General features: G+C 46.7%; 2 protein-coding genes across 2 annotated transcripts in view; one reads left to right on the forward strand and one right to left on the reverse strand.

Annotated features, from left to right (window-relative positions):
• The window catches only part of ccdc50a (coiled-coil domain containing 50a), a 352,068-nt gene that overhangs the window by 236,765 nt on the left and 88,318 nt on the right, over positions 1-26,985 (reverse strand). The window lies entirely within an intron of this gene.
• LOC144485690 (claudin-16-like) overlaps positions 1-26,985 on the forward strand; it is a 74,275-nt gene that overhangs the window by 37,042 nt on the left and 10,248 nt on the right. Inside the window, exon 5 of the mRNA XM_078203808.1 lies at positions 23,931-24,014. Coding sequence (XP_078059934.1) covers positions 23,931-24,014 — 84 coding nt within the window. The remainder of the gene's footprint in view (positions 1-23,930; positions 24,015-26,985) is intronic.

The raw sequence follows: 26,985 nt of genomic DNA on the forward strand, positions 1-26,985 counted from the left end.
GCTTCGCACCATTGGCTCCTCAGCCAAGCACATAAACCAAATGTCCGAACCTGCAGTTCCTCTCGTACTGAGCAGGATTACTATTGCAACAACACTTTGTAATCATCAGTAGGGTAAAACTAACCTGTCTCACAACGGTCTCAACCCAGCTCAAGTTCCCTATTAGTGGGTGATGGGCCTCAGCCCTCCAATCCTGTGCTGGTCATGATGCTCCAACAAAACTAAAAAAAACTTTCTGCCCTTACTCGGTCCGTATCCCTCTATTCCCTCCCTATTCATGGACCCATCCAGATGCCTCTTAAATGTTGCTAATGTGCCTGCTTCCACCACCTCCTCTGGTAGCGCGTTCCAGGCACCCACCATTCACTGTGTGAAAACCTTCCCCCGCACATCTCCCTTAAACTCTCCCCCTCTCACCTTGAACCTGTGCCCCCGTGTAATTGACACTTCCATCCTGGAAAAAGCCTCTGACTATCCACCCTGTCTGTGCCTCTCTTAATTTTGTAGACCTCTCTCAGGTCCCCACTCAGCCTCCATCTTTCCAGTGAAAACAATCCTAGTTTATTCAACCTCTCCTCAAAGCCAACACCCTCGAGACCAGGCAACATCCCGGTGAACCTTCTTTGCATTCTCTCCAAAGCTTCCATTTCCTTCTGGTACTGTGGTGACCAGAACTGCACGCAATACTCCAAATGCAGCCTAACCAAGGTTTTATATAGCTGCAACATGATTTCCCAACTCTTGTACTCAGTGCCCCGGCTGATGAAGGCAAGCATGCCATTGCCTTCTTAATCACCTTGGCCACCTGTGTTGCCACTTTTAGGGAACTGTGGACCTGTACGCCCAGATCCCTCTGTATGTTAATGTTCCTAAGGGTTCTGCCATTTACAGTATAATTCACACCTAAGTTTGATCCTCCAAAATGCATCACCTTGCATTTGTCCGGATTAAACTCCATCTGCCATTTCTGTGCCCAAGTCTCCAATCTATCTATATTCTGTTGTATCCTCTGACAATTCTCGGCACTATCAGCAACTCCACCAATCTTCGTGTCATCCGCAAACTTACTAATCAGACCCCCCCACGTTTTCCTCCAGATCATTTATATATACTACGAACAATAGAGGTCCCAGCGCTGATCCCTGCGGAACACCACTAGCTACAGATCTCCATTCTGAAAAACACCCTTTCACCGCTATTATCTATCTTCTATAACCAAGCCAGTTCTGTATCCATCCAGCCAGCCCACCCCGAATCCCATGTGATTTTAGTTTTGTACCAGTCTGTCATGAGGGACCTTATCAAACACCTTAATAAAGTCCATATAAACTACATCCACAGCCCTTCCGTCATCAATTATCTTTGCCCTCTTCAAAAACAACTCAATCAAGTTGGTGAGACATGACCTTCCCCGTACAAAACCATGCTGTCTGTTACTAACTAGTCCATTTTCCTCCAAATGTGCAGATATCCTGTCCCTCAGTATCTTCTCCAAAAGCTTCCCCACCACTGACGTCAGGCTCACCCACCTATAATTTGCTGGATTATCCTGCTTCCTTTCTTAAACAAGGGAACAACATTGGCTATTCTCCAGTCCTGTGGGACCTTGCCTGTGGTCAAAGAGGATGTGAAGATATCTGTTAAAACCCCAGCTATTTCTCCCCTTGACTCCCACAGTAATCTGGGTTAGAACCTGGGAAATTTGCTACGGCTCTTCAGGGGGATTTAAACTAATTTATCAGGGGGTTGGGAAAACGAGCTGTAGTCCAGAAGCCAGTTTTGAGTGTAGTGAGGTACTGAGGAGGGTATCAAGGTCGCAGGAGTGTACCGGCAGATAGGAAGGTGGGTTGAGGTGTGTCTACTTCAATGCAAGGAGCATCCGGAATAAGGTAGGTAAACTTGGAGCGTGGATTGGTACTTGGGACTACGATGTTGTGGCCATTACGGAGACGTGGTTAGAACAGGGACAGGAATGGTTGTTGGACGTGCCGGGGTATAGATGTTTCAGGAAGAGTAGGGAAGGTGATAAAAGAGGTGGAGGAGTAGCATTGTTAATCAAGGATAGTTTAACAGCTGCAGAAAGGTTGTTCGAGGGGGATCTGCCTACTGAGGTAATATTGGCTGAAGTTAGAAATAGGAAAGGAGTGGTCACGTTATTTGGAGTTTTCTATAGGCCCCCAAATAGTAATAGAGATGTGGAGGAAGAAATTGCAAAGCAGATTATGGATATGTGTGGGGGTCACAGGGTAGTTGTCATGGGTGACTTTAACTTTCCAAATATTGATTGGAACCTTTATAGATCGAATAGTTCGGATGGGGCAGTTTTTGTGCAGTGTGTGCAGAAGGGTTTCCTGACACAATATGTGGATAGGCCGACAGGAGGTGGGGCCACATTGGACTTGGTACTGGGAAATGAACCGGGCCAAGTAGATTTGTTTGTGGGAGAGCACTTTGGAGATAGTGACCACAATTCGGTGTCTTTCATTATTGCAATGGAGAGGGATAGGGCCGTACGGCAGGGCAAGGTTTAGAATTGGGGGAGGAGTAATTATGGTGCGATTAGGCAAGAATTAGGGAACATAAGATGGGAACAGAAACTGTCAGGGAAAGGCACAAATGGAAAGTGGAGCTTGTCCAAGGAACAAATACTGCGTATCCTTGATAGGTATGTCCCTGTCAGGCAGGGAGGAAATGGCCGAGTGAGGGAACCATGGTTCACAAAAGAGGTTGAATGTCTTGTCAAGAGGAAAAAGGAAGCGTATGTAAGGATGAGAAAACAAGGTTCAGTTGGGCCGCTTGAGGGTTACAAGGTAGCAAGGAATGAGCTAAAAAAAGGGCTTAGGAGTGCTAGGAGGGGGCATGAGAAGTCCTTGGCGGGTCGGATCAAGGAAAACCCCAAGGCTTTTTACTCTTATGTGAGGAATAAAAGAATGACCAGGGTGAGGTTGGGGCCGGTCAAGGATAGTAGTGGGAACTTGTGCATGGAGTCAGAAGAGATAGGAGATGTGATGAATGAATACTTTTCTTCAGTGTTCACCAAGGAGAGGGACCATGTTTTTGAGGATGAGAGTGTGATACAGGCTGATAGGCTGGAGGAGGTGGATTTTCTGAGGGAAGATGTATTAGCAATTTTGAAAAACCTGAGGATCGATAAGTCCCCTGGGCCAGATGGGATATGTCCTAGGATTCTTTGGGAGGCAAGGGATGTGATTGCAGAGCCTTTGGCTTTGATCTTTGGGTCCTCACTGTCCACGGGGATAGTCACAGTAAGAAGTTTAACAACACCAGGTTAAAGTCCAACAAGTTTATTTGGTAGCAAAAGCCACAAGCTTTCGGAGCCTTAAGCTCCTTCTTCAGGTGAGTGGGAATTCTGTTCACAAACAGGGTATATAAAGACACAAACTCAATTTCAATCTGTATATGCCCTGTTTGTGAACAGAATTCCCACTCACCTGAAGAAGGAGCTTAAGGCTCCGAAAGCTTGTGGCTTTTGCTACCAAATAAACCTGTTGGACTTTAACCTGGTGTTGTTAAACTTCTTACTGTGTTTACCCCAGTCCAACGCTGGCATCTCCACATCACGGGGATCATGCCAGAGGACTGGAGAGTGGCGAATGTTGTTCCTCTGTTCAAGAAAGGAAATAGGAATGACCCTGGTAATTATAGGCCGGTTAGTCTTACTTCGGTGGTCGGTAAGTTAATGGAAAAGGTCCTGAGGGATAGGATTTATGACCGTTTGGAAAGATGCAGCTTAATCCAGGATAGTCAATACGGATTCGTGAAAGGTAAGTCTTGCCTAACAAATTTGATTGAATTCTTTGAGGAGGTAACTAAGTGTGTAGATGAAGGTAGAGCAGTTGATGTCGTATACATGGATTTTAGGAAGGCATTTGATAAGGTTCCCTATGGCTCATGAAGAAAGTAAGGAGGTGTGGGATAGAGGGAAATTTGGCCGATTGGATAAGTAACTGGCTATCTCATAGAAGTGGAGATGCCGGCGTTGGACTGGGGTGAACACAGTAAGAAGTCTCACAACACCAGGTTAAAGTCCAACAGGTTTATTTGGTAGCAAATACCATTTGCTACCAAATTTGCTACCAAATTTATTTGCTACCAAATAAACCTGTTGGACTTTAACCTGGTGTTGTGAGACTTCTTACTGTATCTCATAGAAGACAGAGGGTGGTGGTGGATGAAAAATGTTCAGTCTGGAGACCAGTTACCAGTGGTGTACCACAGGGATCGGTGCTGGGTCCTCTGCTATTTGACTTGGAGGAGGGGGCTGAAGAGTGGGTCAGTAAATTTGCTGATGACACCAAGATTGGTGGAGTAGTGGATGAGGTGGAGGGCTGTTGAAGGCTGCAAAGAGACATTGATAGGATGCAGAGCTGGGCCGAAAAATGGCAGATGGAGTTTAACCCTGATAAGTGCGAGGTGATTCATTTTGGGAGGGACAAATTTGAATGCGGATTACAGGGTCAATGGCAGGGTTCTGAGGAATGTGGAGGAACAGAGAGATCTTGGGGTTCATATCCACAGACCTCTGAAGGTTGCCACTCAAGTGGATAGAGCCGTAAAGAAGGCCTATAGTGTGTTAGCGTTTATTAACAGGGGGTTTGAGTTTAAGAGCCGTGGGGTTATGCTGCAACTGCACAGGACCTTGGTGAGACCACATTTGGAATATTGTGTGCAGTTCTGGTCACCTCACTATAAAAAGGATGTGGAAGCATTGGAGAGAGTGCAGAGGAGATTTACCAGGATGCTGCCTGGTTTGGAGGGTAGGTCTTATGAGGAAAGGTTGAGGGAGCTAGGGCTTTTCTCTTTAGAGCGGAGGAGGTTGAGAGGCGACTTAATAGAGGTTTATAAGATGATGAGGGGAATGGATAGAGTGGACGTTCAGAGACTATTTCCTCGGGTGGATGTAGCTGTTACTAGGGGGCATAACTATAAGGTTCATGGTGGGAGATATAGGAGGGATGTCGGAGGTAGGTTCTTTACTCAAAGAGTGGTTGGGGTGTGGAATGGACTGCCTGCTGTGATAGTGGAGTCGGACACTTTAGGAACATTTAAGCGGTTATTGGATAGGCACATGGAGCACACCAGGATGATAGGGAGTGGGATAGCTTGATCTTGGTTTCGGACAAAGCTCGGCACAACATCGAGGGCCGAAGGGCCTGTACTGTGCTGTACTGTTCTGTGTTCTATGTAGATCCCATCCAACCCTGGGGACTTGTCTATCTTAATGCAATTTAGGATTCTCAACACTTCCTCCTTCAATATATTGACACTCTCTAGAGCGTTCACACACCCATCCCTGACCTCAACATCCATCATGTCCTTCTCCTTGGTGAATACCGATACAAAAAGTACTTAAGGATCTCACCCACTTCCTGTGGTTCCCCACACAACTTCCCTCCATTGTCCTTGAGTGAGCCTACTCTTTCACTTGTTATCCTCTTGTTCCTAATATATGCGTAAAAAGCCTTGGGATTCTCCTTGACCCTGGTTGCTAAAGATATTTCATGGCCCCTTTTCGCCCTCCTAATTCCACATTTAAATTCCTCCCTACTTTCACTGTCCGCCTCAAAGGTTTGTCAGTTTTTAGGTGCCTCGACCTATCATATGCTTCTTTTTCCTTTTGACTAAGCTTACAATTTCCCTTGTCACCCGTGGTTCCCGAATCCTGCCATTTCTATCCTTCATGTTTGCGGGAACATGCCTGTCCCGCACTTCAATCAACCGGCCTTTAAAAGCCTCCCACATGCCAGACATGGATTTCTCCTCAAATAGCCGCTCCCAATCCACACTCCCCAGGTCCTGTCTAATTTGAATGGACGGCATGGTAGCACAGTGGTTAGCACTGCTGCTTCACAGCTCCAGGGTCCCGGGTTCGATTCCCGGCTCGGGTCACTGTCTGTGTGGCGTTTGCACATTCTCCTCGTGTCTGCATGGGTTTCCTCCGGGTGCTCCGGTTTCCTCCCATAATCCAAAGATGTGCGGGTTAGGTTGATTGGCCAGGTTAAAAATTGCCCCTTAGAGTCCTGGGATGTGTAGGTTAGAGGGTTAGCGGGTAAAATATGTGGGGGTAGGGCCTGGGTGGGATTGTGGTCGGTGCAGACTCGATGGGCCGAATGGCCTCCTTCTGCACTGTAGGGTTTCTATGAATTGTCCCTCGGCCAATTAAACCCCCTCACCCGAGGGCCACTCTTGTCCTTATCCACGACTACCCGAAATCTTATGGATTTATGGTCGCTCAGCCCAAAATGCTCCTCCACTGAAACAGTGCCCAGCACATCAGTGCAAAAGATAAGGCTGAAGCATTTGCAGCATGTGTTACATGGCTATAGAGGGACATGGGCCAAACGCAGGCAATTGGAACTAGCTTAGTGGTAAAAAAAGGGCGGCATGGACAAGTCGGGCCGAAGGGCCTGTTTCCATGCTGTAAACCTCCATGACTCTGTAATAATCTTCAGCCAGAAGTGCCGAGTGGATGATCCATCTCAGCCTCCTCCGGAGGTCCCCAGCATCTCAGATGCCAGTCTCCAGCCAATTCGATTCACTCCACGTGATATTAAGAAACGGCTGAAGGCACTGGATGCTGCAAAGGCAATGGGCCCTGATAACATTCCGGCGATAGTACTGAAGACTTGTGCTCCAGAACGTGCCGATCCCCTAGCCAAGTTCTTCCAGTAAAGTTACAACACTGGCATCTACCCGCAATGTGGAAAATTGCCCAGGTATGTCCTGTACACAAAGGCAGGACAAATCAAACCCAGCCAATTACTCCCCCATCAGTCTACTTTCGATCATCAGTAAAGTGATGGAAGGGGTCATCGACAGGGCTATCAAGCAGCACCTGCTCAGCAATAACCTGCTCAGTGACACCCAGTTTGGGTTTCGTCAGGGTCACTCAGCTCCTGACCTCATTACAGCCTTGGTTCAAATATGGACAAAAGAGCTGAATTCCACAGGTGAGATGAGAGTGACTGCCCTTGACATCAAGGCTGCATTTGACCGAGTGTGGCAGCAAGGAGCCCCGGCAAAACTGGAGTCAGTGGGAATCGGGGGAAACTCTCCGCTGGTTGGAGTCAGACCCGGTACAAAGGAAGATGGTTGTGTTGGTTGGAGGTCAATCATCTCAGCTCCAGGACATCACTGCAGGAGTCCCTCAGGGGAGTGTCCGAGACCCAACCATCTTCAGCTGCTTCATCAATGACCTTCCCTCCATCATAAAGTCAGACATCCGCTGATGACTGCACAATGTTCAGCACCATTCGCATCTCCTCAGATACTGAAGCAGTTGCTGTCCAAATGCAGCAAGACCTGGACAATATCCAGGCTTGGGCTGACAGGTAGTCAGTAACATTCACAACACACATGCCAGGCAGTGACCATCACCAACCAGAAAGAATCTCAGCATCGTCCCTTGATATTCAATGACATCATCGCTGAATCTCCCACCAGCAACATCCTGGGAGTCACCATTGACCAGAAACTAAACTAGACCAGCCATATAAACACAGTGGCTGCCAGAACAGGACAGAGGCTGGGAATCCTGCAGCGAGTAACTCACCTCCTGACTCCCTGAAGCCTGCCCACCATCTGCAAGGCACAAATCAGGAGTGTGATGGAATACTCCCCACTCGCCTGGATGAATGAAGCTCCAACAACATTCCGGAAGCTCAACACCATCCAGAACAAAGCAGCCCCACTTGATTGGCACCACATCTACCAATGCCAAGGCTCCTTTGAGAGCACATTCTGAACCTACAACCTCTCACACCTAGAAGGACAAGGGCAGCAGATACCTGGGGACACCACCACCAAGTCACTCACCATCCGGACTTGGAGATATATCACCATTCCTTCACTGCCGCAGGGTCAAAATCCCGGAACCCCTTCCTAACAGCATGGTGGGTGCACCTACACCTCGGGGACTGCAGCGATTCAAGAAGGCAGCTCACCACCACCTTCTCAAGGGCAACTAGGAATGGGCAATAAATGCTGGTTTAACCACTGACGCCTGCATCCCTTGAATGAATTTAAAAAATGAGATGGAAGAGTTACCAGGAAACACAGAGACAACTCCATTATTTAGTCAGGGGTCGTAGGAGAATCCAGTCTTGGGGGGCAGAGCAGTGGGCACAGCCCAGGTGAGCAGGGTATTTGGGACACTGCTACCTGCCACAGTCAGGCTAATTACCAAGATGTTGTTGGAATTACAGCAAATCTCCAGATTCTGACTGGACACTGAGGAGGCAACAGAGAGGAGGAAATGAAAGAAGGAAAAGATTCCCCGAGAGATTGGGGTGGCTCACACTTTTTAACAATCACAGGAATTGTTTGAAGCAGAATCCTAATTATTCTTCACCAGTGAATTTAAATCAAAATGGACTTGCATTTCTGGAGCACCTTTCCCCACCTGGGAACAAAGTGCTTTATAGCCAATGAAGTCTGTCACTGTTGGGATAGCCTAACAATCTCACAGAGAATAAACACAGGGAATGTCACGCTGCTGGGGTTTAAAGCAGGCCCTCTACTTGCCAAGGAATATAACTTCACCTCACAGCTGAGGCTGAGTCTCTAACCAGAAAAATACTGTTCTGAGTCTCAGCAACATTTCAGAGATTGAGCTGTCCTCTGGCGCCCTCTCCTGTTCATACACATTGTCTCAATCACAAACCAATAGTCCATTGTATTGTGATTCTCTTTTCATTGGGTAATATTGATTCTGAAAATCTCTATTTCTGTTGGGGCACATTCAGGAATTATACAAAGAACAAAGAAAATTACAGCACAGGAACAGGCCCTTCGGCCCTCCAAGCCTGCACCGACCATACTGCCCGACTTAACTAAAACCCCCTACCCTTCCGGGGACCATATCCCTCTATTCCCATCCCATTCATGCATAGAACATAGAACATTACAGCACAGAACAGGCCCTTCGGCCCACGATGTTGTGCCGAGCTTTATCTGAAACCAAGATCAAGCTATCCCACTCCCTATCATCCTGGTGTGCTCCATGTGCCTATCCAATAACCGCTTAAATGTTTCTAAAGTGTCTGACTCCACTATCACTGCAGGCAGTCCATTCCACACCCCAACCACTCTCTGCGTAAAGAACCTACCTCTGATATCCGTCCTGTATCTCCCACCACGAACCCTATAGTTATGCCCCCTTGTAATAGCTCCATCCACCCGAGGAAATAGTCTTTGAACGTTCACTCTATCTATCCCCTTCATCATTTTATACACCTCTATTAAGTCTCCCCTCAGCCTCCTCCGCTCCAGAGAGAACAGCCCTAGCTCCCTCAACCTTTCCTCATATGACCTACCCTCCAAACCAGGCAGCATCCTGGTAAATCTCCTCTGCACTCTTTCCAGCGCTTCCACATCCTTCTTATAGTGAGGTGACCAGAACTGCACACAATATTCCAAATGTGGTCTCACCAAGGTCCTGTACAGTTGCAGCATAACCCCACGGCTCTTAAACTCCAACCCCCTGTTAATAAAAGCTAACACACTATAGGCCTTCTTCACAGCTCTATCCACTTGACTGGCAACCTTTAGAGATCTGTGGATATGGACCCCAAGATCTCTCTGTTCCTCCACAGTCTTCAGAACCCTACCTTTGACCCTGTAATCCACATTTAAATTAGTCCTACCAAAATGAATCACCTCACATTTATCAGGGTTAAACTCCATTTGCCATTTTTCAGCCCAGCTTTGCATCCTATCTATGTCTCTTTGCAGCCTACAACAGCCCTCCACCTCATCCACTACTCCACCAATCTTGGTGTCATCAGCAAATTTACTGATCCACCCTTCAGCCCCCTCCTCTAAGTCATTAATAAAAATCACAAAGAGCAGAGGACCAAGCACTGATCCCTGCGGCACACCGCTAGCAACCTGCCTCCAATCCGAAAATTTTCCATCGACCACCACCCTCTGTCTTCGGTCAGACAGCCAGTTACCTATCCAATCGGCCAACTTTCCCTCTATCCCACACCTCCTCACTTTCATCATAAGCCGACCATGGGGGACCTTATCAAACGCCTTACTAAAATCCATGTATATGACATCAACTGCCCTACCTTCATCAACACACTTAGTTACCTCCTCAAAAAATTCTATCAAATTTGTGAGGCACGACTTGCCCTTCACGAATCCGTGCTGACTATCTCGGATTAATCCGCATCTTTCTAAATGGTCGTAAATCCCATCCCTAAGGACCCTTTCCATCAATTTACCAACCACCGAAGTAAGACTAACCGGTCTATAATTACCAGGGTCATTTCTATTCACTTTCTTAAACAGAGGAACAACATTCGCCATTCTCCAGTCCTCTGGCACCATCTCCGTGGACAGTGAGGACCCAAAGATCAACGCCAAAGGCTCTGCAATCTCATCCCTTGCCTCCCACAGAATCCTAGGATACATTTCATCAGGCCCAGGGGACTTATCGACCTTCAGTTTATTCAAAACTGCCAAGACATCCTCCCTCCGAACATCTATTTCCTCCAGCCTATTAGCCTGTAACACCTTCTCTTCCTCAAAAACATGGCCCCTCTCCTTGGTGAACACTGAAGAAAAGTATTCATTCATCACCTCGTCTATCTCTACTGACTCCATACACAAGTTCCCACTACTGTCCTTGACCGGCCCTAACCTCACCCTGGTCATTCTTTTATTCCTCACATAAGAGTAAAAAACCTTGTGGTTTTCCTTGATCCGACCCGCCAAGGACTTCTCATGTCCCCTCCTAGCTCTCCTAAGCCCCTTTTTCAGCTCATTCCTTGCTAACTTGTAACCCTCAATCGAGCCATCTGAACCTTGTTTCCTCATCCCTACATAAGCTTCCCTCTTCCTTTTCACAAGACATTCCACCTCTTTTGTGAACCATGGTTCCCTCACTCGGCCATTTCCTCCCTGCCTGACAGGAACATACCTATCAAGGACATCCAGTATTTGTTCCTTGAAAAAATTCCACTTTTCATTCGTTCCTTTCTCTGACAGTTTCTGTTCCCAACTTATGCCCCCTAATCCTTGCCTAATCGCATCATAATTACCCCTCCCCCAATTGTAAGCCTTGCCCTGCCGTACGGCCCTATCCCTCTCCATTGCAATAACAAAAGAGTAAAAAGCATTTGTCCAGACGTCCCTTAAAAGGGGACCAATATACTCGCCGGGAGGTTTGCTGGTGTTATTGGGGAGGGTTTAAACTAGATTTGCAGGGGGGTGGGAACCAGAGTGCCAGAGCAGATAGTGGAGCGGGGGTGAAAATAAATGATGTTAATAGTTCATGCAAAATCACAAATAAAAGGGTTGTGTGTGGTGGTAATAATCTTCTGAGGTGTGTCTATTTCAATGCCACGAGTATTGTGGGGAAGGCAGACGAGCTGAGGGCGTGGATCGACACATGGAATTATGACATTATAGCCATTAGTGAAACTTGGCTACAGGAGGGGCAGGACTGGCAGCTCAATGTTCCAGGGTTCCGGTGTTTCAGACGGGATAGAGGCAGAGGGATAAAAGGTGGGGGGGTGGCATTGCTAGTCAGGGAAAATATTACAGCGGTACTCAGGCAGGATAGACTAGGGAGCTTGTCTACCGAGGCCATATTGGTGGAGCTGAGAGACAGGAACGGTATGACCACATTAATGGGGTTGTATTATTGACCACCCAATAGTCAGCGAGAATTGGAGGAGCAAATCTGCAGAGAGATAGCTGACAACTGCAGGAAACATAAAGTTGTGATAGTAGGGGATTTTAATTTTCCACATATAGATTGGGACTCCCATACTGTTGAAGGTCTAGACAGGTTAGAGTTTGTAAAATGTGTTCAGGAAAATTTTCTAAATCAATATATAGAGGTACCAACTAGATCTCCTATTAGGAAATGAGTTAGGACAAGTGACGGAAGTGTGTGTAGGGGAACACTTTGGTTCCAGTGATCTTAACACCATTAGTTTCAACTTGATCATGGATAAAGATAGATCTGGTCCTCGGGTTGAGGTTCTAAACTGGAAAAAGGCCAAATTTGAAGAAATGAGAAAGGATCTAAAAAGCGTTGGACAGGCTGTTCTCTGGCAAGGATGTGATTGGTAAGTGGGAGGCCATCAAAGGAGAAATTTTGCGAGTGCAGAGTTTGTATGTTCCTGTCAGGATTAAAGGCAAAGTGAATAAGAATAAGGAACCTTGGTTCTTGAGGGATATTGGAACTCTGATAAAGAAGAAGAGAGAGATGTATGACATGTATAGGCAACAGGGAGCAAATAAGATGCTTGAGGAGTATAAAAAGTGCAAGAAACTACTTAAGAAAAAAATCAGGAGGGCTAAAAGAAGACATGAGGTTGCTTTGGCAGACAAGGTAAAGGATAATCCGAAGAGCTTCTACAGGTATATTAAGAGCAAAAGGATCGTAAGGGATAAAATTGGTCCTCTTGAAGATCAGAGTGGTCGGCTATGTATGGAACCAAAAGAAATGGGGGAGATATTAAATGGGTTTTTTGCATCCATATTTACTAAGGAAACTGGCATGGAGTCTCTGGAAATAAGGCAAACAAGTAGGGAGGTCATGGAACCTATACAGATTAAAGGGGAGGAGGTGCTTGCTGTCTTGAGGCAAATCAGAGTAGATAAATCCCCAGGACCGGACAGGGTATTCCCTTGGACCTTGAAGGAGACGAGTGTTGAAATTGCAGGGGCCCTGGCAGATATATTTAAAATGTCGGTATCCACGGGTGAGGTGCCGGATGATTGGAGGATAGCTCATGTTGTTCCGTTGTTTAAAAAATGCTCAAAAAGTAATCCGGGAAATTATAGGCCGGTAAGTTTGACGTCAGTAGTTGGTAAATTATTGGAAGGAGTATTAAGAGATAGGATTTACAAATATTTGGATAGACAGGGACTTATTAGGAAGAGTCAACATGGCTTTGTGCGTGGTAGGTCATGTTTAACCAATCTATTAGAGTTTTTCGAGGAGGTTACCAGGAAAGTAGATGAAGGGAAGGCAGTGGATGTTGTCTACATGGACTTCATAGAAATCATAGAAACCCTACAGTACAGAAAGAGGCCATTCGGCCCATCGAGTCTGCACCGACCACAATCCCACCCAGGCCCTACCCCCATATCCCTACATATTTTACCCGCTAATCCCTCTAATCCACGCATCCCAGGACACTAAGGGGCAATTTTAGCATGGCCAATCAACCTAACCTGCACATCTTTGGACTGTGGGAGGAAACCGGAGCACCCGGAGGAAACCCACGCAGACACGAGGAGAATGTGCAAACTCCACACAGACAGTGACCCAAGATGGGAATCGAACCCAGGTCCCTGGAGCTGTGAAGCAGCAGTGCTAACCACTGTGCTACCGTGCCGCCCTAGTAAGGCCTTTGACAAGGTCCCGCATGGGAGGTTAGTCAAGAAGGTTCAGTCGCTAGGTATACATGGAGGGGTAGTAAATTGGATTAGACACTGGCTCAATGGAAGAAGCCAGAGAGTGGTTGTGGAGGATTGCTTCTCTGAGTGGAGGCCTGTGACTAGTGGTGTGCCACAGGGATCAGTGCTGGGTCCATTGTTGTTTGTCATCTATATCAATGATCTGGATGATAATGTGGTAAATTGGATCAGCAAATTTGCTGATGATACAAAGATTGGAGGTGTACTGGACAGTGAGGAAGGTTTTCAAAGCTTGCAGAGGGATTTGGACCAGCTAGAAAAATGGGCTGAAAAATGGCAGATGGAGTTTAATGAGGGGGCTAGAATACAAGAGCAGGGATGGACTTCTGATGCTGTATAAGGCTCTGGTCTGACCCCATTTGGAGTATTGTGAGCAGTTTTGGGCCCCGTATTTAAGGAAGGATGTGCTGGCCTTGGAAAGGGTCCAGAGGAGGTTCACAAGAATGATCCCTGGAATGAAGAGCTTGCCGTATGAGGAACGGTTGCGGACTCTGGGTCTGTACTCATTGGAGTTTAGAAGGCTGAGGGGGGATCTTATTGAAATTTACAGGTTAGTGCGAGGCCTGGATAGAGTGGACGTGGAGAGGATGTTTCCACTAGTCGGAAAACTAGAACCAGAGGGCACAACCTCAGGCTAAAGGGACAGAGATGACAGAGATGAGAAAGGATTTCTTCAGCCAGAGAGTGGTGAATCTGGAACTCTTTGCCGCAGAAGGCTGTGGAGGCCAGGTCATTGAGTGTCTTTAAGACAGAGATAGATAGGTTCTTGATTAATAAGGGAATCAGGAGTTATGGGGAAAAGGCAGGAGAATGGGGATGAGAAAAATATCAGCCATGATTGAATAGCGGAGCAAACTAAATGGGCCGAGTGGCCTAATTTTGCCCCTATGTCTCATGGTCTTAGTAGTTGCTAAGCTAGTGAACAAGCTGCTGTTTGTTGTTTGTGTTTTTACTGAGACTCGTCGACGCAGATCAAGAAAGAACTCCACATTCGAGTCTTCAGGGGTAATAGTTGAAGGAAATGAGGTAAACCTTTAGGATGGAGAGGAGGGGAATTATCTTCACCCAGAGAGTGGTCAGTTTACCGCACGAGGCAGCTGAGCAGAGGCAGACTCGCAATGAGACACATCATGCCTAGGGCCCTGGCCAATGGGAGGGAGCTATGCTGGCCTGTGGCTTTGGGGCACCAATCAGAGCCTGGGAGCCTCTGAATTTCCTGATGGGCTAATTTCCGATCAGCAACCAGTGCAGAGGAACCTCGGTCTCTGATTGGTGAAGGGTCCTTTGAGTGGGAAGGCAGTGTGTGAGATGGTTTGGTGACTGGTGTCGGGGGGAGAGCCGGCAGCAGCGACCAGGATCTGGGATTTATTAAACCAGCTGCAGCCCAGCTTTCTTACCCAGAGCCGAGAGGCCGATATCCAGGCAGGCAGCCTGAGCCAACAGCGAGGCTGTGAGCTTACCCTGGGGGGAGGGGAGGGGGGGGAGGCGGCGGTGGGGTGAGCTGGGGAGGGGCAAGTGAGGAGGGCAGGTGCTGGCCGGCAGTCATTGGGGAGAGCAGCAGGGCGACTCTCGACCCCCCCCCCCGTTGTCGAGCAGAGGTGAGGTCTGAGGGTCGAGGAGGCGCCGGCGGTTGGTGAGGGAGGAGCAGAGGGACTCGGCCAGGCCAGCAGGACGGAGGTGGGCTGGGCAATGAGCCGAGGGTGAGGTGAGTAGGCCAGACAGCCGGACAGTCAGGCAGCCAGACAGCTGGGCAGCCAGACAGCCGGGCAACCAGACAGCCGGGCAGGCAGTGAGCCAGACAGCTAGGCGGGCAGTGAGCCAGACAGCCAAACAGCCAGGCAGCCAGACAGCCAGACAGCCGGACAGCCGGACAGCCAGACAGCCAGGCGGGCAGACAACCAGACAGCCAGGCAGCCAGACAGCCAGACAGCCAGGCAGCCAGACAACCAGACAGCCAGGCAGCCAGACAGCCAGACAGCCGGGCGGGCAGTGAGCCAGCTGAACAGCCAGGTCCCAGAGTGAGCAGGGCAATTCTCCATGTGTAATGTTCTGACTATGTTAGGGATTGTGGGTATTAACAAATAGAAAATAAGTTGTTTGCACGGGGAGATGGATTGAAGGAGTTATTACTGCTTCAGAGGACAAACTGAATGTAAAACAGCACCCTAATGACATCACAATCAAATCATGTGACCAGCTCTTAAAGCAATCCATAACGATATAAATATATAACACTTTAAAAATTCCATGAAGTTGGTTAGACATGATCATTCTTTAATAAATCTATGCTGCCAATCCTTTATCAATCCATGCCTTTCTCAATGATGATTAATACTATCCCGATGACATTTTTCCAACAATTTCCCACCACTAGCTTTAGGTTGATTGGTCGGTAATTTGGGGAAAGATGGTGGTAATTTCAATCCTGTGTCCCAAGCTAATCTCACCACATCGGTCATGACATTTCCATTCAATTAATGATTCTGGAATATAAAGCTCAGCCAACTAACATTGATTATTGTAAAACCCATTCCGGAAGGAAATCTGCCGTCTTTACCCGGTCTGGCTTACATGTGACTCCAGATGACAATACTGTTCATCTTAGCCACTGTCTGCATTGGCCTGGCAAACCACTCGCTTCAGGGTAATTTAGAGTTGGGCAGCAAATGCTGGTCTTGCCAGTGATGCCCACATCCCATGAAAGAATATTTAAAAACTTACTCGGTCCTTTTCACCCTGTATAAATTATACTGGAATATTCACAGTGAAGATAGAGCTAAGGGGTGGAGATAATCGAGTATCATCAGCACAATGGGGTCAAATAATCTCCTCTCTGTGACTCTATCTTCAGAATGTTCCAGAAATAATGCCTGGCATGGTTACAATACTGGACTGAGAACATGAGAATCTAGCATTTGAAATGATTATGGTTCAAATAACAAAGAAAATTCCAGCACAGGAACAGGCCCTTTGGCCCTCCAAGCCTGCATCAACCATACTGCCCGACTGAACTAAAACCCCCTACACTTCCGGGGACCGTATCCCTCTATTCCCATCCTATTCATGTACTTGTCAAGATGCCCCTTACAAGTCACTGTCATAACTGCTTCCACTACCTCCCCTGGTGTTGTGGGAAAATCACCACTCGGAGTCAGACTTAAAGATTCAACATGCAGTTTTATCGGACAAAGCTTTGGGAGAAGCACTGGGCTCTCTGCAGTGCACGCAGTCACCTTCTCAAATTTACAATGGCAGCTGAGCATCTTTTATACATTTTCAAATAATGGACAAGTACGGACATTAGCCGTTAGCACATCGTTATACATAGAGTAGATACATTTATGCCCCCCTTCAACAATGACTGATCTCATTATCAAAACTTATTGTTTTGGTTCTGCTTTATCTCAAGCTAAGGTGCCTCAAGGTCTGATCTATTTCTTGCAGTAATTTAGATACTAACAGGTTTTAACTCGCTGTGCAATGTCTGTGCCCAAGTCAGCACATCTTAATGTCTTTTCCCAGACTCCATTTTGTGCCAGGTAACCATCTTGTATCCTTTAACTTTGAGTTTACTCCAACACCTGGCAACGAGTTCCAGGCACCCACTACTCTCTGTGTAAAACATCTGCCTCGTACATCTCCTTTAAACCTTGCCCTTCGCACCTTAAACCTATGCCTCCTAGTAACTGACTCTTCCACCCTGGGGAAAAAGCTTCTGACTATCCACTCTGTCCATGCCTCTCATAATCTTGTAGATTTCTATCAGGTCGCCCCTCAACCTCCGTCATTCCAGTGAGAACAAACCAAGTTTCTCCAACCTCTCCTCATAGCTGATGCCCTCCATACCAGGCAGTTGGATGTTCCACAAGTAAACACAATATGGGTAGAAATTTGCCTTAGGAGATAAGTGAGAATTTAGATGTTAAGTTGTTGGATTTCAAAGGGAAGTAAGAAGGAATTTAAAATTTAGAAAAGTCATAAATAAATGAGGCAAAATTGTTAAAATCCCACCCTGACATTTTAGGAATTTGAATTTATTTTTTCAAAAATTTGGAAATAAAATTTGGAAGTCAGTAAATTGTTGTACAAACTGCCCCATTTCAGGAATGCAGTTAAGGGACAGTATCCTCCTGCCCTTACTGTGTTTGGACTGTTTGTGACTCCAATCCCACTCCAACCTTGGCCAGTGTGGAAGTGTATTGTGATACAGCTTGAGTCAAACGCACTGCAGGGAGTTTAAGAAGGAGGTTCTTGCCTTTCAGGGCAATGAGGGAAATGGCGGCATTCCCAGTGACATCCCAAGGTTAATCCCGAGAAAGAGGAGCTTCAGAAAGTATGTGAGTGTGGAGAATAGAAACATAGAAACATAGAAGATAGGAGCAGGAGGAGGCCATTTGGCCCTTCGAGCCGCTCCGCCATTTATTACAATCATGGCTGATCATCCAACTCAATAGCCTAATCCTGCTTTCTCCCCATAACCTTTGATCCCATTCACCCCAAGTGCTGTATCCAGCCGCCTCTTGAATACATCCAATGTTTTGGCATCAATTACTTCCTGTGGTAATGAATTCCACAGGCTCACCACTCTTTGGCTGAAGAAATGTCTCCTCACCTCCGTCCTAAATGGTCTACCCCGAATCCTCAGACTGTGACCCCTGGTTCTGGACTCCCCCACCATCGGGAACATCCTCCCTGCATCTCCCCTGTCTAGTCCTGTTAGAATTTTAATAGTCTCTCTGAGATCCCCCTTCATTCATCTGAACTCCAGTGAAACCAATCCTAACCTAGTCAATCTTTCCTTATACATCGGTCCCACCATCCCTGGAATCAGCCTGGTAAACCTTTGCTGCACTCCCTCGAGAGCAAGAACATCCTTCCTCAGAAAAGGAGACCAAAACTGCACACAATACTCTGGGTGTGGCCTCACCAAGACCCTGTATAATTGCAACAACACATCCCTGCTCCTGTACTCGAAACCTCTCACAATGAAGGCCAACATACCATTTGCCTTCTTTACCGCCTGCTGCACCTGCATGCTTACCTTCAGCGACTGGTGCACAAGGACACCCAGGTCCCACTGCACACTCCCCTCTCCCAATTTACAGCCACTCAGCCATGAATCGGAATAGAAACATAGAAAAACTACAGCACAAAACAGGCCCTTCGGCCCCACAAGTTGTGCCGAACATATCCCTACCTTTTAGACCTACCTATAACCCTCCATCCTATTAAGTCCCATGTACTCATCCAGGAGTCTCTTAAAAAACCCTATTGGGTTTGCCTCCACCACCACTGACGGCAGCCGATTCCACTCGCCCACCACCCTCTGTGTCAATGATGGCAGGTAGAGTTTAAAAGGCTTGGATAAAGCGAGATGGGAAATGAGAAACCCATTTTCTACAAGGGGTTAATAATGGAATCATATTCAAGTCCCAGCTGAAGGCACAAGCTCAACTCAAACCATTTATACATTCAGGACGGTAAAAGGAGACAGTCACAGAGAGGATGCCAGATCCAAAGAGGAATTGTCACTGACAATAGAACGTCCCTGGTTATTCCCGGCTCAGTTTGCTGTGGGGAGATTGGGAAGTGTGAGATGTGCAGACGTGGCAAAATGTGGGAAGTGTGTGGCTGCCTCGATTCCGTGCCAGTTACTGCACCTTTCAAAAACATTCAAATAGGCGTGGAACTGGTTAGGTCTGATTCCTGAATTAAACCTTTATTGACAGACACACAACTATCATCTGTGCTCTGTGCCTTGGGAAGTGTTTCTCTGGAACAGTGTGGAAGTCAGCAAAATGGAAGGGCACAATATTTATCTGCTTAAAGTTGGCTTTCTCTAAACCCATTTCCTGGTGTCCTGGTGTGCACAGTAAGAAGTCTCACAACACCAGGTTAAAGTCCAACAGGTTTATTTGGTAGCAAATACCATAAGCTTTCGGAGCACAGCTCCTTCGTCAGATGGAGTGGATATCTGTTCTCCAACAGTGCACAGACACAGAAATCAAGTTACAGAATACTAATTAGAATGCAAATCTCTACAGCCAGCCAGGTCTTAAAGGTACAGACAATGTGGGTGGAGGGAGCATTCAACACAGGTTAAAGAGATGTGTATTATCTCCAGACAGAACAGCTAGTGAGATTCTGCAAGATCAGGGGGAAAGCTGTGGGGGTTACTGATAATGTGACATAAAACCAACATCCCGGTTTAGGCCGTCCTCATGTGTGCGGAACTTGGCTATCAGTTTCTGCTCAGCGACTCTGCGCTGTCGTGTGTCGTGAAGGCCGCCTTGGAGAACGCTTACCTGAAGATCCAAGGCTGAATGCCCGTGACTGTTCTCCAAGGCGGCCTTCACGACAAACGACAGCGCAGAGTCGCTGAGCAGAAACTGATAGCCAAGTTCCGCACACATGAGGACGGCCTAAACCGGGATGTTGGATTTATGTCACATTATCAGTAACCCCCACAGCTTTCCCCCTGATCTTGCAGAATCTCACTAGCTGTCCTGTCTGGAGACAATACACATCTCTTTAACCTGTGTTGAATGCTCCCTCCACCCACATTGTCTGTACCTTTAAGACCTGGCTGGCTGTAGAGATTTGCATTCTAATTAGTATTCTGTAACTTGATTTCTGTGTCTGTGCACTGTTGGAGAACAGAGACCACTCCATCTGACGAAGGAGCTGTGCTCCGAAAGCTTATGGTATTTGCTACCAAATAAACCTGTTGGACTTTAACCTGGTGTTGTGAGACTTCTTACTGTGCTTACCCCAGTCCAACGCCAGCATCTCCATGTCCTGGTGTTCTGCAGCTTGATGCTGATTGTGTGGTTTAGATGAAGGTCGCAGAGTGAACTGGTTTGCAGCCGGTTGTTATCAATGTCCGAATCAGATAATAACTCGCCCTCAGCAAATCAAACCTCTTCTTGTTTAATATTTCCAGGCAAACTCCGATCTGTAGCTTTCTCCATCTCCAGAACATCGGTGAACGCACTGATTCTCATGTCTGTCAGGGCTGGGCCTACTAGACTTTAGCAGGCCCTACAACATCATCCCTTTCCCTCTGCCCCACTGCTAACTTCTGCGGCAGGCAAAAAAAACCCTTCTTTGTGTGTGTGCGTGCGTGCGTCTGTGTGTGCGTATGTGTATGTGTGTGTCTGTGTGCATGTGTGCGTGAGTGTGTGTGTGCGTGGCATGTGCTTGCGTGTGTGTGCGTGCATGCGTGTGTGCATGCGTGTGTGAAAGGATTAGGTTTGAAAGGTAGGCACCTGAAGTGAATATGGCCCAGTTGGAAATTCTACAGGTAAACATACCATGGGTAGAAATTTGCCTTAGGAGATAAGTGAGGATTTAGATTTTAAGCTATTGCATTTCAAAGGGAGGTAAGAAGGAGTTTACAACTTAAACAAGGCAAAGTTGTTAAATTTTATTTCACTTGCGAATGGTGGCCATTAGGATAACATAAATGATTTTCATATCCTGGGAAAGGTATATTTCAAAGAAGGATGAGGACAATGGGAAAAGATGTGTGTGCGTGCGTCTGTGTATGCGTATGTGTATGTGTGTGTCTGTGTGCATGTGTGCGTGAGTGTGTGTGTGCATGGCATGTGCTTGCGTGTGTGTGCGTGCATGCGTGTGTAAAAACATCTTAAGAGATTTTAGAAGATCTGCCTGGTGTGACTATGGAAATTAAAATCCTCAGATTGAAGTTTCACAGCTTAGGAGCTAAACTGTGCGGAAGCTAAACTGTCCAACTTCACGTTTCATGCTCTCTCTGTAACAGCGAATGTGAAAGGTCAGCTTACAGACCTTCAAAGGAGTCAGTGTCTTCTATTTCGGCATGAACAGGATAATCTTCAATAGGCCCCTTAACATTCTGCTTTTCAGCCTTCACCAGAGGGTGAGCAAGACCAGATTTTTCAATAACAAATACCAAAGGCAAGATATGGGGATATGCTATGCAAATGAAGGATTAAAGGAAGTCAGTTGTTATCGAAGGAGAAAGGGCGAAAAGCCAGGATTTAATTGGCAAAAATGTTTGCAAATTGCTTGTTTCTGATTTGCTGCAATTAACTATAATTGCTAAATTGTTTTTCTGTAATGTCTGAAACACTTGCAGGACAGCTGTAAGGTGGCTCCCCTTGTGCGCAAGCCATTAAAGGCCTCACATCAGATTATGCATGGTGTCTAGTGCAGTTTGTACTCAAGTCGACTAAAAGTGCCTAAATGTTGCTGATACCAAGAATCATAGAAATCATAGAAACCCTACAGTGCAGCAGGAGGCCATTTGGCCCATCGAGTCTGCACCGACCACAATCCCACCCAGGCCCTACCCCCACATATTTACCCGCTAATCCCTCTAACCTACACATCCCAGGACTCTAAGGGCCAATATTTAACCTGGCCAATCAACCCAACCCGCACATCTTTGGACTGTGGGAGGAAACCGGAGCACCCGGAGGAAACCCACGCAGACACGAGGAGAATGTTACTGTGGTCATCTCTGACATGACCATGCAGGTTCTCCTGGCAAGACTACTCTCTGCTGAGACAGAAGTGTGAAGTGAAGTGCAGCTTTCAGCCACCCCAGAAAAGTATCTGACAAAAAGTCTAAGGACTTAAAACACTAACTCTGCTTTTCTCCTGATAGCTGGCAGCAGACCTGCTGAGTTTTTCCACCATCTTCTGTTCCAGACAATTGTCTGCTTGTTCCAGAAAGCAGAGTTTGGGTTTAAAGCCTTGAGTGTGTGTGTGTGTGTGAGAGAGAGAGAGAGAAGTCCTGTGAAATGCCTCCCTACATTAACACAGGGCTGATGCTTATGGTGATATTACTGGAGTTTTAGTGGTTAAATATCACTAGGGATCACTGCCTAAGGAGCTGATTGTGAGTCTAACTAAGTAACAGTCTTTTAGGGAAACTAAGACTAATTTTTACTGTGTAAGTGTAATCTTGTGTGTTTTTTTGTTAATAAATGCTTTAATATTGATATTTTAAATCTCCAAAAGGGTGGAACTTTTGACTCCTGACTTTAGTACACATATCTTCTTGTAATAAAGTACAAATAGTAAATAGCTGTAATCATTTGTCATGTATACCCTTGGCTCCCATGGTGGCACAGTGATTAGCACTGCTGCCTCACAGCGCCAGGGACCCGGGTTCAATTCCCGGCCTGGGTCACTGTCTGTTTGAAGTCAGCACATTCTCCCCGTGTCTGCGTGGGTTTCCTCCGGGTGCGTCGGTTTCATCCCACAGTCCGAAGACGTGCTGGTTAGTTGAATTGGCCATGCTAAATTCTCCCTCGGTGTACCCGAACAGGCACCGGAGTGTGGCGACTCGGGGATTTTCACAGTAACTTCATTGTAGTGTTAATGTGAGCCTACTTGTGACACTAATAAATAAACTTTACCAACTGCTGAATCATAACATACTTCATCTCTTAGCAACCTGCAATACATTTCATCCAGGCCTCATAGGAACATGAGTAGGCCATTCAGCCCATCAATCCTGCTCTGCCATTCAATAAGATCATGGCTGATCTGGTTCTGGTCTCAGCTCTACTTTCCTGTTTGCCCCCATAACCTTTGACTCCCTTGTCTATCTATCAAACATCTCTTGAACAAATTCAGTGATCCAATCTCCATTACTTTCTGGGAAGAGAATTCCACACATCAACAACCCTCTGAGAGAAAATAATTCTCCTCATCGCCATCTTAAACGGTACACCTCTTATTCTGAAACTGTGCCCTCTGATACTGTCTCTCCTATAAAAGGAAATATCCTCCTATCATTCAGCCTATCACGTTCCTCGGGATCTTGTACGTTTCAATCAGATCACCTCTCGCTCTTCTAAACTCCAATGGGTATAGTCCCAACCTGTTCAACATTTCTTCATAAGATAAACCCCTCATCCCAGGAATGAGTCAAACGAACCTTCCCTGAACTGCGTCTAACACAATAGGAGACCAAACTGTACACAGTTTTCCAGAAGTGGTCTCACCAACGCTCTGTACAGCTGCAGTAAAGCTTTCCCAAATTTATATTCCAGCACCCAACATTCCATTTGCCTTCCTATTCACTTGCTGTACCTGCAGACTAACTTTCTGTGATTCATGAGTTACGAACAGGAGAGAGAGAAACTGAACTTCTTTATCCTCTCCCCAATATTGATGGATTGATGACTGAAGGAAGCAAGAGATCCTTTGTTGGAGATGTACCAGTCCTTCACTCTGGACACCCCATCTCACAATGCAGCTAATTCAAAGTCTTCACACTATTTCTTCCTGTAATCTCCTATTCCCTCGTGAATGATCTGCTTGGACCTTCCCCCTGCAGCCTTCTCTCCACCAATGGTAGCCAAGCCTTCAGCTGCCTCAGTCTGACTCCAGTTTGAAAATACTCCAAGTTTCTTTATAAGATAAGCCTCTGGGACCTGGTTTCAATCACTTTCCCAAACGCTTCTCTCCAGGTGTTGAAGCTGCTGCCACCAATGCTCGGCTGAAAGGTAGAGGAGGGAGTGATGCACAAGAGGTCAGAGTGGTAAAGGAGGGAGGTAAGAGAAGGCTGTGAGGATTGGGTTGGCTAATGTCATTGATGCTGCTCTACTCATAGAGTCATAGAGGTTTACAGCATGGAAACAGGCCCTTCGGCCCAACTTGTCCATGCCGCTCTTTTTTTAAACCCTGAAGCAAATCCCAATTGCCCGCATTTGGCCCATACCCCTCTATACCCATCTTACCCATGGAACTGTCTAAATGCTTTTTAAAAGACAAAATTGTACCTGCCTCTACTACTACCTCTGGCAGCTTGTTCCAGACACTCACCACCCTCTGTGTGAAATAATTGCCCCTCTGGACACTTTTGTATCTCTCCCCTCTCACCTTAAACCTATGCCCTCTAGTTTTAGACCCCCCCTACCTTTGGGAAAAGATATTGACTAGCTGATCTGGGCCCCTCATTATTTTACAGACCTCTATAAGGTCACCCCTCAGCCTCCTACGCTCCAGAGAAAAAAGTCCCAGTCTATCCAGCGTCTCCTTATAACTCAATCCATCAAGTCCTGGTGGCATCCTAGTAAATCTTTTCTGCACTCTTTCTAGTTTAATAATATCCTTTCTATAATAGGGTGACCAGAATTGCACACAGTATTCCAAGTGTAGCCTTACCAATGTCTTGTACAACTTCAACAAGACGTCCCAACTCCTGTATTTAATGTTCTCATCAATGAAACCAAGCATGCTGAATGCCTTCTTCACCACTCTGTCCACCTGTGACTCCACTTTTAAGGAGCTATGAACCCGTGATCTCTTTCTTCTGTAACTCTCCCCAATGCCCTACCATTAACTGAGTAACTCCTGCCCTGGTTCAATCTACCAAAATGCATCACCTCATATTTATCTAAATTAAACTCCATCTGCCATTCGTCAGCCCACTGGCCCAATTGATCAAGATCCCATTGCAATCCAAGATAACTTTCTCCACTGTCCACTATGCCACCAATCTTGGTGTCATCTGCAAACTTACTAACCATGCCTCCTATATTCTCATCCAAATCATTAATATAAATGACAAATAACAGTGGACCCAGCACTGATCCCTGAGGCACACTGCTGGTCACAAGCCTCCAGTTTGAAAAACAACCCTCTACAACCATTCTCTGTCTTCTGTCATCAAGCCAATTTTGTATCCAATTGGCTACCTCACCCTGGATCCCATGAGATTTAACCTTATGCAACAACCTACCATGTGGTACCTTGTCAAAGGCCTTGCTAAAGTCCATGTAGACAACATCAACTGCACTGCCCTCATCTACCTTCTTGGTTACCCCTTCAAAAAACTCATTCAGTGTGATGGTGATGATGATGATGATAATGATGAGTATCTCAGCTCCATTTTGCCACATTGGTTCCAAGTTTCTTGATGTACTTACTGAGTAAAATCTGCCCTTTGCAGTCTTGGCAACACCCAACACCCAAAGCCTTTAGGAGAAAGATTCTGGGCAAGAGCTTTGAATTTAATAAACAGGGAGATGAGGAGCCAACATGAGTGAGCAAGGGTAGAAGTGATGGAGGAGTGATAGAGGAGGGGCAGCATGGTGGCACTGCTGCCTCATAGTGCCAGGGAAATCAGTTTGATTCCACCTCGGGTCATTGTCTGTGTGGAGTTTGTACATTCTCCCTGCACCTGCGTGGGTTTCCTCTATGTTTAGAAAATACCAACAGTCACATGATGGAATTATTTTTAGCGGCAAGCATTGTTTTTATTCTTCCATGGGATGTGGGTGTTGCTGGCAAGACCAGCATTAGTTACCCATCCCTAATTGCCCTGGAACTGCGGGGCTTTCTCAGCCATTTCAGAGTGAACCATATTGCTTTTAAACAACAATTGCTGACAGTTTCACAGTCACCATCACTGAGATTAGCTTTCAATTCCAGCTGGTGCTAATTGACCTCAGTTCCACCAGCTGCCCTGGTGGGATTTGAAGCCTGGGCCTCAGTGACATCACCCCTACCCCACTATTCGGCTCGGCGTGGTTGAGGCAGGTTCAAGTGAGTCTTTCAAAACACATTTTTTTAAAATTAATCATTTTGGGGCACGGGCGTTGCTGGCTGGGCCAGCATTTATTACCCGTCCCTAGTGACCCTTGAGAAGGTGGTGGCGAGCTGCCTTCTTCAATCGCTGCAGTCCCCGTGCTGTGGGTTGATCCACAATGTCGTTAGGGAGAGAATTCCAGGATTTTGACCCAGCGACTGTGAAGGAAAGGTTTCCTAGTCAGGACGATGAGTGGCTCGGAGGGGAACTTGCAGGTGGTGGTGTTCCCATGTATCTGCTGCCCTTGTCCTTCTAGATGGAAGTGGTCGTGGGTTTGGAAGGTGCTGTCTAAGGATCTTTGGTGAATTGCTGCAGTGCATCTTGTAGATAGTACACACTGCTGCTACTGAGCGTCGGTGGTGGAGGGATTGAATGTTTGTAGATGTGGTGCCAATCAAGCGGGGCTACTTTGTCCTGGGTGATGTTGAGCTTCTTGAGTGTTGTTGGAGCTGCACCCATCCAGGCAAGTGGGGAGTATTCCATCACACTCCTGACTTGTGCCTCGTAGATGGTGGATCGACTTTGGGGAGTCAGGAGGTGAGTTACTCGCCGCAGGATTCCCAGCCTCTGACCTGCTCTTGTAGCCACTGTGTTTATGTGGTGAGTCCAGTTGAGTTTCTGGTCAATGGTAACCCCCAGGATGTTGACAGTGGGGGATTCAGTGATGGTAACACCATTGAATGTGAAGGGGCAGTGGTTAGAGTGTCTCTTATTGGTGATGGTCATTGCCTGGCATTTGTGTGGTGTGAATATTATTTGCCACTTATCAGCCCGAGCCTGGATATTGTCCAGGTCTTGCTGCATTTGAACATGGACTGCTTCAGTATCTGAGGAGTCGCGAATGGTGCTGAACATTGTGCAATCATCAGCAAACATCCCCACTTCTGACCTTATGATGGAGGGAAGGTTTGGTGAACGCTTCATAAAAGAAA

The sequence above is a fragment of the Mustelus asterias genome, chromosome 3, assembly GCF_964213995.1.
Source record: "Mustelus asterias chromosome 3, sMusAst1.hap1.1, whole genome shotgun sequence".
In the NCBI taxonomy this organism is placed as follows: domain Eukaryota; kingdom Metazoa; phylum Chordata; class Chondrichthyes; order Carcharhiniformes; family Triakidae; genus Mustelus; species Mustelus asterias.